At 49.1% G+C, this 15,839-nt stretch overlaps 1 protein-coding gene across 1 annotated transcript in view; it reads left to right on the forward strand.

Annotated features, from left to right (window-relative positions):
* Positions 1–15,839, forward strand: part of dbh (dopamine beta-hydroxylase (dopamine beta-monooxygenase)) — a 61,168-nt gene that overhangs the window by 35,653 nt on the left and 9,676 nt on the right. Inside the window, exons 6-8 of the mRNA XM_068011829.1 lie at positions 638–804; positions 1,395–1,538; positions 3,135–3,173. Coding sequence (XP_067867930.1) covers positions 638–804; positions 1,395–1,538; positions 3,135–3,173 — 350 coding nt within the window. The remainder of the gene's footprint in view (positions 1–637; positions 805–1,394; positions 1,539–3,134; positions 3,174–15,839) is intronic.

Below are 15,839 nucleotides of genomic sequence, written 5' to 3' on the forward strand. Positions count from 1 at the left end.
GAAATTATTGAACTCAATGTTCAGTCCGGCAGGCTGTAGTGTGCCTAATCGGTAGATGAGATGCTGTTCCTCGAGCTTGCGTTGATGTTGACTGGAACACTGCAGCAATCCCAGGACAGAGATGTGAGCATGAGAGCAGGGGGGAGTGTTGAAATGGCAAGCAACCGGAAGCTCAGGGTCCTGCTTGCGGACTGAGCGGAGATGTTCCGCAAAGCGGTCACCCAGTCTGCGCTTGGTCTCCCCAATGTAGAGGAGACCACATTGTGAGCAGCGAATACAGTATACTACATTGAAAGAAGTACAAGTAAATCGCTGCTTCACCTGAAAGGAGTGTTTGGGGCCTGGGATAGTGAGGAGAGAGGAGGTAAATGGGCAGGTATTACACCTCCTGCGATTGCAAGGGAAGGTGCCCTGGGACGGGGACGAGGTGGTGGGGATAATGGAGGAGTGGACCAGGGTGTCGCGGAGGGAACGATGTATATGTATAGCCTGGTTTAGCCCCAGTGGAAACCGGTTTAGCCCCAGTGGAATCCTGTCTAACCCAGTTTGGCCGCAGGATGAGCATGTGTTTAATATACCAGGCAGGTTTCAGGTCACTATTCCCATCACTAACAATGACAAACATTTCCCATCCCAGGAAGGTTAGATAACTCCGGGATTCGCCTGTTCTACACTCCCACCTTACGGAAGTACAACGCAGGAATCATGGAACTAGGGCTGGTGTACACTCCAGTCATGGCTATTCCACCGAGTGAGGCAAGCTTCGTGCTCAGTGGATATTGTACAGCGGAGTGCACTGAGCAGGTGAGCGGATGCACAGCTCCTGAAACTGATAAACCTTTGATACCAGAGGGTTATACAGTGAGGGGTGGGGTTGAGGGCTGAAGAGTGACTGGGGCGAAGAGTGACTGGCAGCAGAGGGTAATCTGGATCAGATATTGACCAAAGGCAGAGAGGGACTGGGAGGCGGGGGAGGTGGGGGGTGGTGGTGGTGGGGGTGGTTGGGTCGAGAGTGACCAGGGAAGGGAGTGACTGCGGACAAAAAATGAGGACTGGAGGTCAGAGAGTGACCAGGACAGAGAGCGACCAGACCAGAGAATGACCGGTGGGGGTAGAGAGTGACCCAGGTAAAGAGTGACCAAGAGTAGACAGTGACCTAGAGCACATATTGACCAAAGGCAGAGTGTGACTGGAGAGGGAGAGAGTGACCAGGGCCAGAGAGTGACGAAGGACAGAAAGTGTTGACTGATGGTCAGAGAGTGACTGGGACAGAGAATGAGGACCACAGACACATCCAGCCTACTCTCAGTCAGTGTCAGTGTCAGTGAGGTGTCACCATATTGGACAGTAGGTCAGGTGCAGTGTTGATGTTTCGTTTCTGTTTCTATTTCTAGGCCCTGCCTCAGTCTGGGATCCACATCTTTGCCTCACAACTTCACACTCATCTTGCTGGCACAAAGGTGAAGACTGTCCTTGTCCAGGGTGGGGCTGAGGTGGACATTGTCAACGCTGATGGACATTATAGCACTCACTTTCAGGTACCACTTGATTGCTGGTCTATCATTTTATTCAGGTCTGAACCCCAAGGCTAGTCATGGCTCTGGAACTCACTCTTAAAAATTCCCTCATCAATCTCATCCCTTTACCTACAGTACCAACTGTACTCAGGAACAGGAGGAGGCCATTCAGCCCCTCGAGCCTGTTACACAGGAACAGGAGGAGGCCATTCAGCCCCTCGAGCCTGTTACACAGGAACAGGAGGAGGCCATTCAGCCCCTCGAGTCTGTTTCACAGGAAGAGGAGGAGGCCATTCAGCCCCTCGAGTCTGTTTCACAGGAAGAGGAGGAGGCCATTCAGCCCCTCGAGTCTGTTTCACAGGAAGAGGAGGAGGCCATTCAGCCCCTTGAGTCTGTTTCACAGGAAGAGGAGGAGGCCATTCAGCCCCTCGAGTCTGTTTCACAGGAAGAGGAGGAGGCCATTCAGCCCCTCGAGTCTGTTTCACAGGAAGAGGAGGAGGCCATTCAGCCCCTCGAGCCTGTTCCACCATTTAATCAGATCATGGCTCTGCACCTCAACTTGAATTAACTGTCTTGGTTCTTAATCCCCTTACCCAACAAAAATCTGTCAATCTCAGCTTTGAAATTTTTAATTGACCCCCAGTCTCAACAGCTTTTTGGGGGACAGAGTTCCAGATTTCCACTCCCCTTTGTGTGAAGTATTTCCTGACATCACCCCTGAAAGACCTGTCTTAAACACCTCAATTACTCCTTCTGTATTGGAGGGAATATAAGCTTCGTCTGTGCAACCTGTCCTCTTAATTTAACCCTTTTAACCCCAGTATTATTCTGGTGAATCTGTGCTGCACCCACTCCAAGGCCGATATATCCTTCCTGAGGTGCGGGGCCCAGAACTGAACACAATTACTCTGGGACAAAAACAAGAAATGCTGGATTCACTCAGCAGGTCTGGCAGCATCTGTGGAAAGACAGTTACTCTGGGGTCTGACCAGAGCTCTGTACAGCTGTGACATAACTTCCACCCCTTTGTATTCCAGCCCTTGAGATAAAGGCCGATATTTCATTAGACTTTTTTGTACTCGGACCCCTAAATATTTCTGCTCCACCACAGTTCTTAGCCTATCATCATTTAGAAAATACTCCGATCTTTCTTAGGTCCAAGTGGATAATTTCACACTTCCCTACATTGAATGCCATCTGCCAGTTTTTCCCACTCACTAAATCTATCAATGGCCCTTTGCAACTTTCTGCTCCCATCTACAATACTTACTGTGCCACCTAACTTAGTATTGTCAGAAATGCTGAATATATGGCTGTCTATTCCTTAATCCAAGTCATTGACTTTCTGTGACTGGTAATCACAGAGAGGAAGGTCATCCTTCTCTCAGGTTTGAGCTCACTTTTAAACTTGGTCACTGGGAGCGGCGAAAACAAAAGATCTGGTTGGAGTTGCTTTGAGAAACATCAAGAATTAGGAAGGCAAACAGTTTGTAATAGTGAGAGACTCCAACCTTGTGTGTGCTCAGCTGTTTTGTAGTTGTTTATGGAATGTTGATGATCTCACGAAGAGAACAAAAAGTTTGCATCGGTTTAATAAATCTACTTTGGCCTTTTCAGGAAATCCGACTTCTACAGAAAGAGATCACTGTACTGCCTGTAAGTATCTCAGAGCATCTGGATCATGCATTGCCAGTCCCATGTGTTACACTATCACTCACCAGTCCCGTGTGTTACGCTATCACTCACCAGTCCCATGTGTTACACTATCACTCACCAGTCCCGTGTGTTACACTATCACTCACCAGTCCCGTGTGTTACGTCATCACTCACCAATCCCGTGTCTTACACTATCACTCACCAGTCCCGTGTCTTACACTATCATTCACCAGTCCCGTGTGTTTCACCATCACTCACCAGTCCCGTGTGTTACGCTATCACTCACCAGTCCCATGTGTTACGCCATCACTCTCACCAGTCCCGTGTGTTACGCCATCACTCACCAGTCCCGTGTGTTACGCCATCACTCACCAGTCCCATGTGTTACACTATCACTCACCAGTCCCGTGTGTTACACCATCACTCACCAGTCCCGTGTGATACACTATCACTCACCAGTCCCGTGTGTTACGCTATCACTCACCAGTCCCGTGTGTTACACTATCACTCACCAGTCCCGTGTGTTACACTATCACTCACCAGTCCCGTGTGTTACACCATCACTCACCAGTGCCGTGTGATACACTATCACTCACCAGTCCCGTGTGTTACGCCATCACTCACCAGTCCCATGTGTTACACTATCACTCACCAGCCCCGTGTGTTATGCCATCACTCACCAGTCCCATGTGTTACACTATCACTCACCAGTCCCGTGTGTTACGCCATCACTCACCAGTCCCGTGTGTTACGCCATCACTCACCAGTCCCGTGTGTTACGCCATCACTCACCAGTCCCGTGTGTTACGCCATCACTCACCAGTCCCATGTGTTACACTATCACTCACCAGTCCCGTGTGTTACACCATCCCTCACCAGTCCCGTGTGATACACTATCACTCACCAGTCCCATGTGTTACACTATCACTCACCAGCCCCGTGTGTTATGCCATCACTCACCAGTCCCATGTGTTACACTATCACTCACCAGCCCCGTGTGTTACACTATCACTCACCAGTCCCATGTGTTACACTATCACTCACCAGCCCCATGTGTTACACCATCACTCACCAGTCCCGTGTGATACACTATCACTCACCAGCCCCGTGTGTTACACCATCACTCATCAGTCCAATGTGTTACACTATCACTCACCAGTCCCATGTGTTACACTATCACTCACCAGTCCCATGTGTTACACTATCACTCACCAGCCCCGTGTGTTACACTATCACTCACCAGCCCCGTGTGTTATGCCATCACTCACCAGTCCCGTGTGTTACGCTATCACTCACCAGTCCCGTGTGATACACTATCACTCACCAGTCCCGTGTGTTACACTATCACTCACCAGCCCCGTGTGTTACACTATCAGTCACCAGTCCCATGTGTTATGTCATCACTCACCAGTCCCGTGTGTTACGCCATCACTCCCCAGTCCCGTGTGTTACGCCATCACTCACCAGTCCCGTGTGTTACGCCATCACTCACCAGTCCCTTGTGTTACGCCATCATTCACCAGTCCCGTGTCTTACGCCATCACTCACCAGTCCCGTGTGTTTCACCGTCACTCACCAGTCCCGTGTGTTACGCCATCACTCACCAGTCCCGTGTGTTATGCCATCACTCACCAGTCCCGTGTGTTTCACCATCACTCACCAGTCCCATGTGTTACGCTATCACTCACCAGTCCCGTGTGTTACGCCATCACTCACCAGTCCCGTGTGTTATGCTATCACTGACCAGTCCCGTGTGTTATGCCATCACTCACCAGTCCCGTGTGTTTCACCATCACTCACCAGTCCCGTGTGTTACGCCATCACTCACCAGTCCCGTGTGTTTCACCATCACTCACCAGTCCCGTGTGTTACGCCATCACTCACCAGTCCCGTGTGTTACGCTAGCACTCACCAGCCCCGTGTCTTACACTATCACTCACCAGTCCCGTGTGTTACGCCATCACTCACCGGTCCCGTGTGTTACGTCATCATTCACCAGTCCCATGTCTTACACCATCACTCATCAGTCCCGTGTGTTACGCCATCACTCACCAGTCCCATGTGTTACGTCATCACTCACCAGTCCCGTGTGTTACGCCATCACTCACCAATCCCGTGTGTTACGCCATCACTCACCAGCCCCGTGTGTTACACCATCACTCACCAGTCCCATGTGTTTCACCATCACTCACCAGTCCCGTGTGTTATGTCATCACTCACCAGTCCCGTGTGTTTCACCATCACTCACCAGTCCCATGTGTTTCACCATCACTCACCAGTCCCGTGTGTTACGTCATCACTCACCAGTCCCGTGTGTTACGTCATCACTCACCAGTCCCGTGTGTTTCACCATCACTCACCAGTCCCGTGTGTTTCACCATCACTCACCAGTCCCGTGTGTTACGCCATCACTCACCAGTCCCGTGTGTTACGTCATCACTCACCAGTCCCGTGTGTTTCACCATCACTCACCAGTCCTGTGTGTTTCACCATCACTCACCAGTCCCGTGTGTTACGTCATCACTCACCAGTCCCGTGTGTTTCACCATCACTCACCAGTCCCATGTGTTACGCCATCACTCACCAGTCCCGTGTGTTACGCCATCACTCACCAATCCCGTGTCTTACACTATCACTCACCAGTCCCGTGTGTTACACCATCACTCACCAGCCCCATGTGTTACGCCATCACTCACCAGCCCCATGTGTTACGCCATCACTCACCAGTCCCGTGTGTTACACCATCACTCACCAGTGCCGTGTGATACACTATCACTCACCAGTCCCGTGTGTTACGCCATCACTCACCAGTCCCATGTGTTACACTATCACTCACCAGCCCCGTGTGTTATGCCATCACTCACCAGTCCCATGTGTTACACTATCACTCACCAGTCCCGTGTGTTACGCCATCACTCACCAGTCCCGTGTGTTACGCCATCACTCACCAGTCCCGTGTGTTACGCCATCACTCACCAGTCCCGTGTGTTACGCCATCACTCACCAGTCCCATGTGTTACACTATCACTCACCAGTCCCGTGTGTTACACCATCCCTCACCAGTCCCGTGTGATACACTATCACTCACCAGTCCCATGTGTTACACTATCACTCACCAGCCCCGTGTGTTATGCCATCACTCACCAGTCCCATGTGTTACACTATCACTCACCAGCCCCGTGTGTTACACTATCACTCACCAGTCGCATGTGTTACACTATCACTCACCAGCCCCATGTGTTACACCATCACTCACCAGTCCCGTGTGATACACTATCACTCACCAGCCCCGTGTGTTACACCATCACTCATCAGTCCAATGTGTTACACTATCACTCACCAGTCCCATGTGTTACACTATCACTCACCAGTTCCATGTGTTACACTATCACTCACCAGCCCCGTGTGTTACACTATCACTCACCAGCCCCGTGTGTTATGCCATCACTCACCAGTCCCGTGTGTTACGCTATCACTCACCAGTCCCGTGTGATACACTATCACTCACCAGTCCCGTGTGTTACACTATCACTCACCAGCCCCGTGTGTTACACTATCAGTCACCAGTCCCATGTGTTATGTCATCACTCACCAGTCCCGTGTGTTACGCCATCACTCCCCAGTCCCGTGTGTTACGCCATCACTCACCAGTCCCGTGTGTTACGCCATCACTCACCAGTCCCTTGTGTTACGCCATCATTCACCAGTCCCGTGTCTTACGCCATCACTCACCAGTCCCGTGTGTTTCACCGTCACTCACCAGTCCCGTGTGTTACGCCATCACTCACCAGTCCCGTGTGTTATGCCATCACTCACCAGTCCCGTGTGTTTCACCATCACTCACCAGTCCCATGTGTTACGCTATCACTCACCAGTCCCGTGTGTTACGCCATCACTCACCAGTCCCGTGTGTTACGCTATCACTGACCAGTCCCGTGTGTTATGCCATCACTCACCAGTCCCGTGTGTTTCACCATCACTCACCAGTCCCGTGTGTTACGCCATCACTCACCAGTCCCGTGTGTTTCACCATCACTCACCAGTCCCGTGTGTTACGCCATCACTCACCAGTCCCGTGTGTTACGCTAGCACTCACCAGCCCCGTGTCTTACACTATCACTCACCAGTCCCGTGTGTTACGCCATCACTCACCGGTCCCGTGTGTTACGTCATCATTCACCAGTCCCATGTCTTACACCATCACTCATCAGTCCCGTGTGTTACGCCATCACTCACCAGTCCCATGTGTTACGTCATCACTCACCAGTCCCGTGTGTTACGCCATCACTCACCAATCCCGTGTGTTACGCCATCACTCACCAGCCCCGTGTGTTACACCATCACTCACCAGTCCCATGTGTTTCACCATCACTCACCAGTCCCGTGTGTTATGTCATCACTCACCAGTCCCGTGTGTTTCACCATCACTCACCAGTCCCATGTGTTTCACCATCACTCACCAGTCCCGTGTGTTACGTCATCACTCACCAGTCCCGTGTGTTACGTCATCACTCACCAGTCCCGTGTGTTTCACCATCACTCACCAGTCCCGTGTGTTTCACCATCACTCACCAGTCCCGTGTGTTACGCCATCACTCACCAGTCCCGTGTGTTACGTCATCACTCACCAGTCCCGTGTGTTTCACCATCACTCACCAGTCCTGTGTGTTTCACCATCACTCACCAGTCCCGTGTGTTACGTCATCACTCACCAGTCCCGTGTGTTTCACCATCACTCACCAGTCCCGTGTGTTACGCCATCACTCACCAGTCCCGTGTGTTACGCCATCACTCACCAATCCCGTGTCTTACACTATCACTCACCAGTCCCGTGTGTTACACCATCACTCACCAGCCCCATGTGTTACGCCATCACTCACCAGCCCCATGTGTTACGCCATCACTCACCAGTCCCGTGTGTTACGCCATTACTCACCAGCCCCGTGTGTTACGCCATAACTCACCAGTCCCGTGTGTTACACTATCACTCACCAGTCCCGTGTGTTACACCATCACTCACCAGTCCCGTGTGTTGCGCTATCGCTCACCAGTCCCGTGTCTTACACCATCACTCACCCGTCCCATGTCTTACACCATCACTCACCAGTCCCATGTGTTACGTCATCACTCACCAGTCCCATGTGTTATGCCATCACTCACTAGTCCCGTGTGTTACGCCATCACTCACTAGTCCCGTGTGTTACACCATCACTCACCAGCCCTGTGCTTTACACAATCACCAGCCTACCAGTTTACACAAGCATACGAAGATATGAAATAGGAACAGGAGTCAGGTACCTGGAGTCTGCTCTGCCATTCAATCAGATCATGGCTGATTCTCAACCTCAACTCCACTTTCCCACCCAATTTCCATATCCCTTGATTTCCTGAGTGTTAAAAATGATCGATCAATCACAGCTTTGAATATATTCAACGACTGAGCATCCACAGCCCTCTGGGGTAGAAGATTGCAACGATTCACAACCCTTTAGATGAAGAACTTTCTCCTCCTCTCAGTCCTAAATGGCCAAACCCTAATTCTGAGTCTCTGACCTCTAGTTCTAGACTCTTCAGCCAGAGGAAACAACCTTGGAGCATCCATCCTGTCAAACCCTCTCAGATTCATATGTATTTCAGTAACCTCTCATTCGCCTAAACTCCAGAGAACATATGCCCATTGTACTCAACCTCTCCCTATAAGTCAACCATTTCACCCAGGAATTAATCTAGTGAACCTTTGTTGCAATCCGTCTAGGAGAAGACAAGTATATCTTTTCCTTGGTAAGGAGAACAAAACTGCGCACGGTACTCCAGGTGCGGTCTCACCAAAGTCCTGTACAATTGCACTGAGCCTTCCTTTCTTGTCCTCTACCCCCCACCCCCCCCCCACCCCCTTGCAATAAAGGCTAACATAACCATTTGTCTTCCTAATTACTGTGAAGATAGGCACAAAATATTTGTTTAATGTTTCTGCCATTTCCTTATTCCCATGATGGTTTCTCCCTGTCTCAGCCTCTAAAGAACCCAAATTTACTTTTTTTACTCTTCCTTTTTACATACTTATAGAAACTTGGAATATCAGATGTAGAATCCTTTTGGGTGGAGCTATGAAACAACAAGGGGCAAAAAACATAGGTGGGAGTAGTTTATACGCCCCCTAACAGTAGTTGCAGTTTCAGTATAAATCAGGAAATTGGAGGTGCATGTAACAAGGGTAATACAGTAATCATGGGGGAATTTAATCTTTATTTGGAGTGGACAAACCAAATTTGCAGTAATAGTGTGGAGGACAAGTTCATGGAATGTACACAAGATAGTTTTCTAAATAAGTATGTCAAGGAACCAGCTAGGGAACAGGCTATTTTGGAACTAGTATTGTGCAATGAGAAATGGTCAATTAACAGCAGGGAATAGTGATCATAATATTATAGAATTTTATATTGAGATTGAAAGTGATTTAGTTAAGTCTGAAACTTGGTTCTTAAATCTAAGGGGCAAGTTGGCTAATGTAGATTGAGAAACTACTTGCCATATACTTGCCTTAGATGGAGTGCAACAAAGGTTCACTAGACTGTCCTATGAGGAGAGATTGAACAGACTGGACCTATATTCCCTAGAATTTAGCACAATGAAAGTTGATCTAACTGAAACATATAAATTTCTTAAGTAGCTTGACAGGATAGATGCTGGGAGGATGTTTCCCCTGGCTGGAGTCTAGAACTAGGGGTCCCAGTCCCAGAAAAAGGAGTCAGTCATTAGAAGAAATTTCTTCACGCAAAGTGTTAGGAATCTTTACCCCAGATAACTGTGGATGCTCAGTCATTGAGTGTATTCAAGATTGATAGATTTTTGGGTATTCAGGGAATTAAGAGATATGTGGACAATGTGGGAAGATGGAGTTGAGATAGATCAGCCACAATCTTACTAAATGGCAGAGCAAGATCAAAGGACCATATGGCTGACTCCAGCTCCTATTTTTTATTTTATGTCATTGGATTTTATATTTCTGTTTAGTTTATTCTCATTCTATTTCCTCCCTCTTTATCAATTTTTGGTCATCCTTTGCTAGTATCTAAAACTCTTCCAATCTTCACTGCTCTTCTTGGCAATATTCTGAGACTCTTTTAATTTATACTATATTTAACCTATTTAGTTAGTCACAGTTGGATCTCTTTTCCTGTGGAGTTTTTGTTGATGAAATGATGATTTGTGAACATTATGAAATATTTCTTTAAATGTTCACCATTGTTCATGCACCATCATACCTTTTAATCTAATTTCCCAATCTACCTTACCTAATCTGCCCCTCAAAACTATGTAATTGACTTTATTTAAGTGTAACACTCTAGTTTCTGACTTATGTATGGCATTTTCAAACTCAATGTGAAAGTCCATCAAATTATGATCACTCTTCCCCAGAGCATCCCTCACAATGAGATTACTAATTAACCTTGTCTCATTATATAAAACAAGATCTAAAATAGCCTCTTCCCTGGTTCTTCGACAATGTATTGTTCGAGGAAACAGTTTCAAATGCATTTCATGAACTTGTCTTCCAAACTACTTTGGCCAATTTGGTTTATCCAGTCTATATGAGCATTACATTCTATAAGAGCATTACAATCTCCCATGATTATTAAATTGACTTTGTTACAAGTGCATTTTATTTCTTGATTAATACTCTGCCCAACAATAAAGCTACTGTTGAGGGGGGGAGGTCTGTAAACTACTCACCAGTATTTTCTGATCTTTACCCATACCGATTCTACTTCCTGCTCTTTCAAGCCAAGATCTTTCCACAATGTCAGACTTTACTCTCAGGGCTACCCTCCCCCCTCCCCACCTCCCATCCCCACCTTCCAATATTGTCTGTCTTTTCAAAACCTCAAGTAACCTGGAAAATTTAGTTTCCAGCCTTGGTCACCTTGCAACCATATCTCAGTAATGACTATTAGATTAAACCCATTTATCTCTATTTGTGCCGTTAATTCATCTATCTTGTTACAAATGCTTCAAGCATTTAGATAAAGCACATTGAAACTATTGGAATAATAATCTGGAACCTATTATTAAGGAAGTTTTAACAATGTGCTTAGAAAATCATAGTATGATTATCTGGAGTCAACGTGGTTTTACGAAAGGGAGATCGTGTTTAACAAAGTTCTTAGAGTCTTTTGAGAATGTAATTAGTAGGATAGATAAAGGGAAGCTAGTAGGTCTAGTATACTTGGATTTCCAAAGGCATTTGATAAAGTTCCCATCAAAGGTTTAATCGCAAGATAAGGGCTCATGGAGTTGGGGGTTATATATTAGCATGATGGAGGATTGGTTGATGGACAGGAAGCAAAGTGTAGGGATTAATGGGTCATTTTCAAGTTGACAAGCTGTAACTTGTGGAGTGCTACAAGGATCAGTGCTGGGGCCTAGGCTATTTACAACCAAAATTAATGACTGAAATGAAGAGACCGAGAGTAACGTATCCAATTTTGCTGATGATACAAAGCTAGGTGGGAATATAAGCTGTAAGGAAAACAGAAAGAGACTGCAAAGAGATATATACAGGATAAGTGAGTGGGCCAGACAGAGTATAATGTAGGGAAGAATGAGGTTTGGTAGTTAGAATAGAAAAGCAGAATATTTTTTAAAAGGTATGAAACTATTAAATGTTGATATTCAGAGAGACGTGGGTGTACTTGTACAAGGAACACAGAAAGTTAGTATGCAGGTACAGCAATCATATAGGAAGGAAAATGAGATGTTGGCCTTTATTTCAAAGGGATTGGAGTACAGGAATAAGGAAGTCTTGCTGCAATTGGACAGGGTTTTGATGAGACCACACCTGGAATACTGTGTGCCATTTTGATCTCCATATCTAAGGATATAATTGCATTGGAGGTGGGACAGCCAAGGTTCACTAGATTGGTCCCTGGGATGAAGCGTTCCCTATGATGACAAGCTGAATAAATTGGGCCGATACTCTCTGGAGGTTAGAAGAATGCGAGGTGATCTCATTGAAGCATCTAAGATTCTGAAGGGGCTGGATAGGGTAGACACTGAGAGGCTGTTTCCCCCTGGCTGGGGAATCTATAACATGGGCGCACAGTCTCAGGATAACGGGTCAGTCATTAATGACTGAGATGAGGAGAAATGTATTTTTGTCCCTTTCTGTCACACTATGTTTATTTTGACCCAAATTGTTACACTGCTCTGTGGTCTGCACTTTTCTCTTTAGATTTCTAAAGCTCCCTTCACTTGAATCCTCCCCCACTCTTTTTAGTTGAAAGCTGTGTCTGCAGCTGTAGTTGTACAATTCCCTGGACACTGGCACCAGCCTGGATTAAGTGGAGCTCGTCCCAATGGAACAGCACACTCTTTCTCCAGTACTGGCACCGGTGAAACCTCTGTTCCCCACATCACTCTGTTCCCCACAACACTCTGTTCCCCACGTCACTCTGTTCCCCACATCACTCTGTTCCCCACAACACTCTGTTCCCCACATCACTCTGTTCCCCACAACACTCTGTTCCCCACGTCACTCTGTTCCCCACATCACTCTGTTCCCCACGTCACTCTGTTCCCCACAGCACTCTGTTCCCCACGTCACTCTGTTCCCCACGTCACTCTGTTCCCCACATCACTCTGTTCCCCACAACACTCTGTTCCCCACGTCACTCTGTTCCCCACAGCACTCTGTTCCCCACAACACTCTGTTCCCCACGTCACTCTGTTCCCCCACATCACTCTGTTCCCCACAACACTCTGTTCCCCACGTCACTCTGTTCCCCACATCACTCTGTTCCCCACGTCACTCTGTTCCCCACATCACTCTGTTCCCCACAACACTCTGTTCCCCACATCACTCTGTTCCCCACGTCACTCTGTTCCCCACGTCACTCTGTTCCCCACAACACTCTGTTCCCCACAACACTCTGTTCCCCACGTCACTCTGTTCCCCCACAACACTCTGTTCCCCACGTCACTCTGTTCCCCACATCACTCTGTTCCCCACGTCACTCTGTTCCCCACATCACTCTGTTCCCCACAACACTCTGTTCCCCACAACACTCTGTTCCCCACGTCACTCTGTTCCCCCACAACACTCTGTTCCCCACGTCACTCTGTTCCCCACAACACTCTGTTCCCCACGTCACTCTGTTCCCCACAACACTCTGTTCCCCACATCACTCTGTTCCCCACAACACTCTGTTCCCCACAACACTCTGTTCCCCACATCACTCTGTTCCCCACAACACTCTGTTCCCCACGTCACTCTGTTCCCCACATCACTCTGTTCCCCACGTCACTCTGTTCCCCACATCACTCTGTTCCCCACAACACTCTGTTCCCCACAACACTCTGTTCCCCACGTCACTCTGTTCCCCCACAACACTCTGTTCCCCACGTCACTCTGTTCCCCACAACACTCTGTTCCCCACGTCACTCTGTTCCCCACATCACTCTGTTCCCCACAACACTCTGTTCCCCACAACACTCTGTTCCCCACGTCACTCTGTTCCCCACAACACTCTGTTCCCCACGTCACTCTGTTCCCCACAACACTCTGTTCCCCACAACACTCTGTTCCCCACAACACTCTGTTCCCCACAACACTCTGTTCCCCACGTCACTCTGTTCCCCACATCACTCTGTTCCCCACAACACTCTGTTCCCCACAACACTCTGTTCCCCACATCACTCTGTTCCCCACGTCACTCTGTTCCCCACAACACTCTGTTCCCCACGTCACTCTGTTCCCCACGTCACTCTGTTCCCCCACATCACTCTGTTCCCCACAACACTCTGTTCCCCACGTCACTCTGTTCCCCACAGCACTCTGTTCCCCACAACACTCTGTTCCCCACGTCACTCTGTTCCCCCACATCACTCTGTTCCCCACAACACTCTGTTCCCCACGTCACTCTGTTCCCCACATCACTCTGTTCCCCACGTCACTCTGTTCCCCACATCACTCTGTTCCCCACAACACTCTGTTCCCCACATCACTCTGTTCCCCACGTCACTCTGTTCCCCACGTCACTCTGTTCCCCACAACACTCTGTTCCCCACAACACTCTGTTCCCCACGTCACTCTGTTCCCCCACAACACTCTGTTCCCCACGTCACTCTGTTCCCCACATCACTCTGTTCCCCACGTCACTCTGTTCCCCACATCACTCTGTTCCCCACAACACTCTGTTCCCCACAACACTCTGTTCCCCACGTCACTCTGTTCCCCCACAACACTCTGTTCCCCACGTCACTCTGTTCCCCACAACACTCTGTTCCCCACGTCACTCTGTTCCCCACAACACTCTGTTCCCCACATCACTCTGTTCCCCACAACACTCTGTTCCCCACAACACTCTGTTCCCCACATCACTCTGTTCCCCACAACACTCTGTTCCCCACGTCACTCTGTTCCCCACATCACTCTGTTCCCCACGTCACTCTGTTCCCCACATCACTCTGTTCCCCACAACACTCTGTTCCCCACAACACTCTGTTCCCCACGTCACTCTGTTCCCCCACAACACTCTGTTCCCCACGTCACTCTGTTCCCCACAACACTCTGTTCCCCACGTCACTCTGTTCCCCACATCACTCTGTTCCCCACAACACTCTGTTCCCCACAACACTCTGTTCCCCACGTCACTCTGTTCCCCACATCACTCTGTTCCCCACAACACTCTGTTCCCCACAACACTCTGTTCCCCACGTCACTCTGTTCCCCACATCACTCTGTTCCCCACAACACTCTGTTCCCCACAACACTCTGTTCCCCACAACACTCTGTTCCCCACGTCACTCTGTTCCCCACATCACTCTGTTCCCCACAACACTCTGTTCCCCACAACACTCTGTTCCCCACATCACTCTGTTCCCCACGTCACTCTGTTCCCCACAACACTCTGTTCCCCACATCACTCTGTTCCCCACGTCACTCTGTTCCCCACAACACTCTGTTCCCCACATCACTCTGTTCCCCACATCACTCTGTTCCCCACGTCACTCTGTTCCCCACATCACTCTGTTCCCCACGTCACTCTGTTCCCCACATCACTCTGTTCCCCACAACACTCTGTTCCCCCACAACACTCTGTTCCCCACGTCACTCTGTTCCCCACGTCACTCTGTTCCCCCACAACACTCTGTTCCCCACGTCACTCTGTTCCCCACGTCACTCTGTTCCCCACATCACTCTGTTCCCCACAACACTCTGTTCCCCCACAACACTCTGTTCCCCACGTCACTCTGTTCCCCACGTCACTCTGTTCCCCCACAACACTCTGTTCCCCCACAACACTCTGTTCCCCACGTCACTCTGTTCCCCACATCACTCTGTTCCCCCACAACACTCTGTTCCCCACAACACTCTGTTCCCCACGTCACTCTGTTCCCCCACAACACTCTGTTCCCCACGTCACTCTGTTCCCCACGTCACTCTGTTCCCCACATCACTCTGTTCCCCACAACACTCTGTTCCCCACAACACTCTGTTCCCCACGTCACTCTGTTCCCCCACAACACTCTGTTCCCCACGTCACTCTGTTCCCCACATCACTCTGTTCCCCACAACACTCTGTTCCCCACAACACTCTGTTCCCCACGTCACTCTGTTCCCCACGTCACTCTGTTCCCCACATCACTCTGTTCCCCACAACACTC

Source organism: Heterodontus francisci, chromosome 32 (genome assembly GCF_036365525.1).
Source record: "Heterodontus francisci isolate sHetFra1 chromosome 32, sHetFra1.hap1, whole genome shotgun sequence".
NCBI lineage: Eukaryota > Metazoa > Chordata > Chondrichthyes > Heterodontiformes > Heterodontidae > Heterodontus > Heterodontus francisci.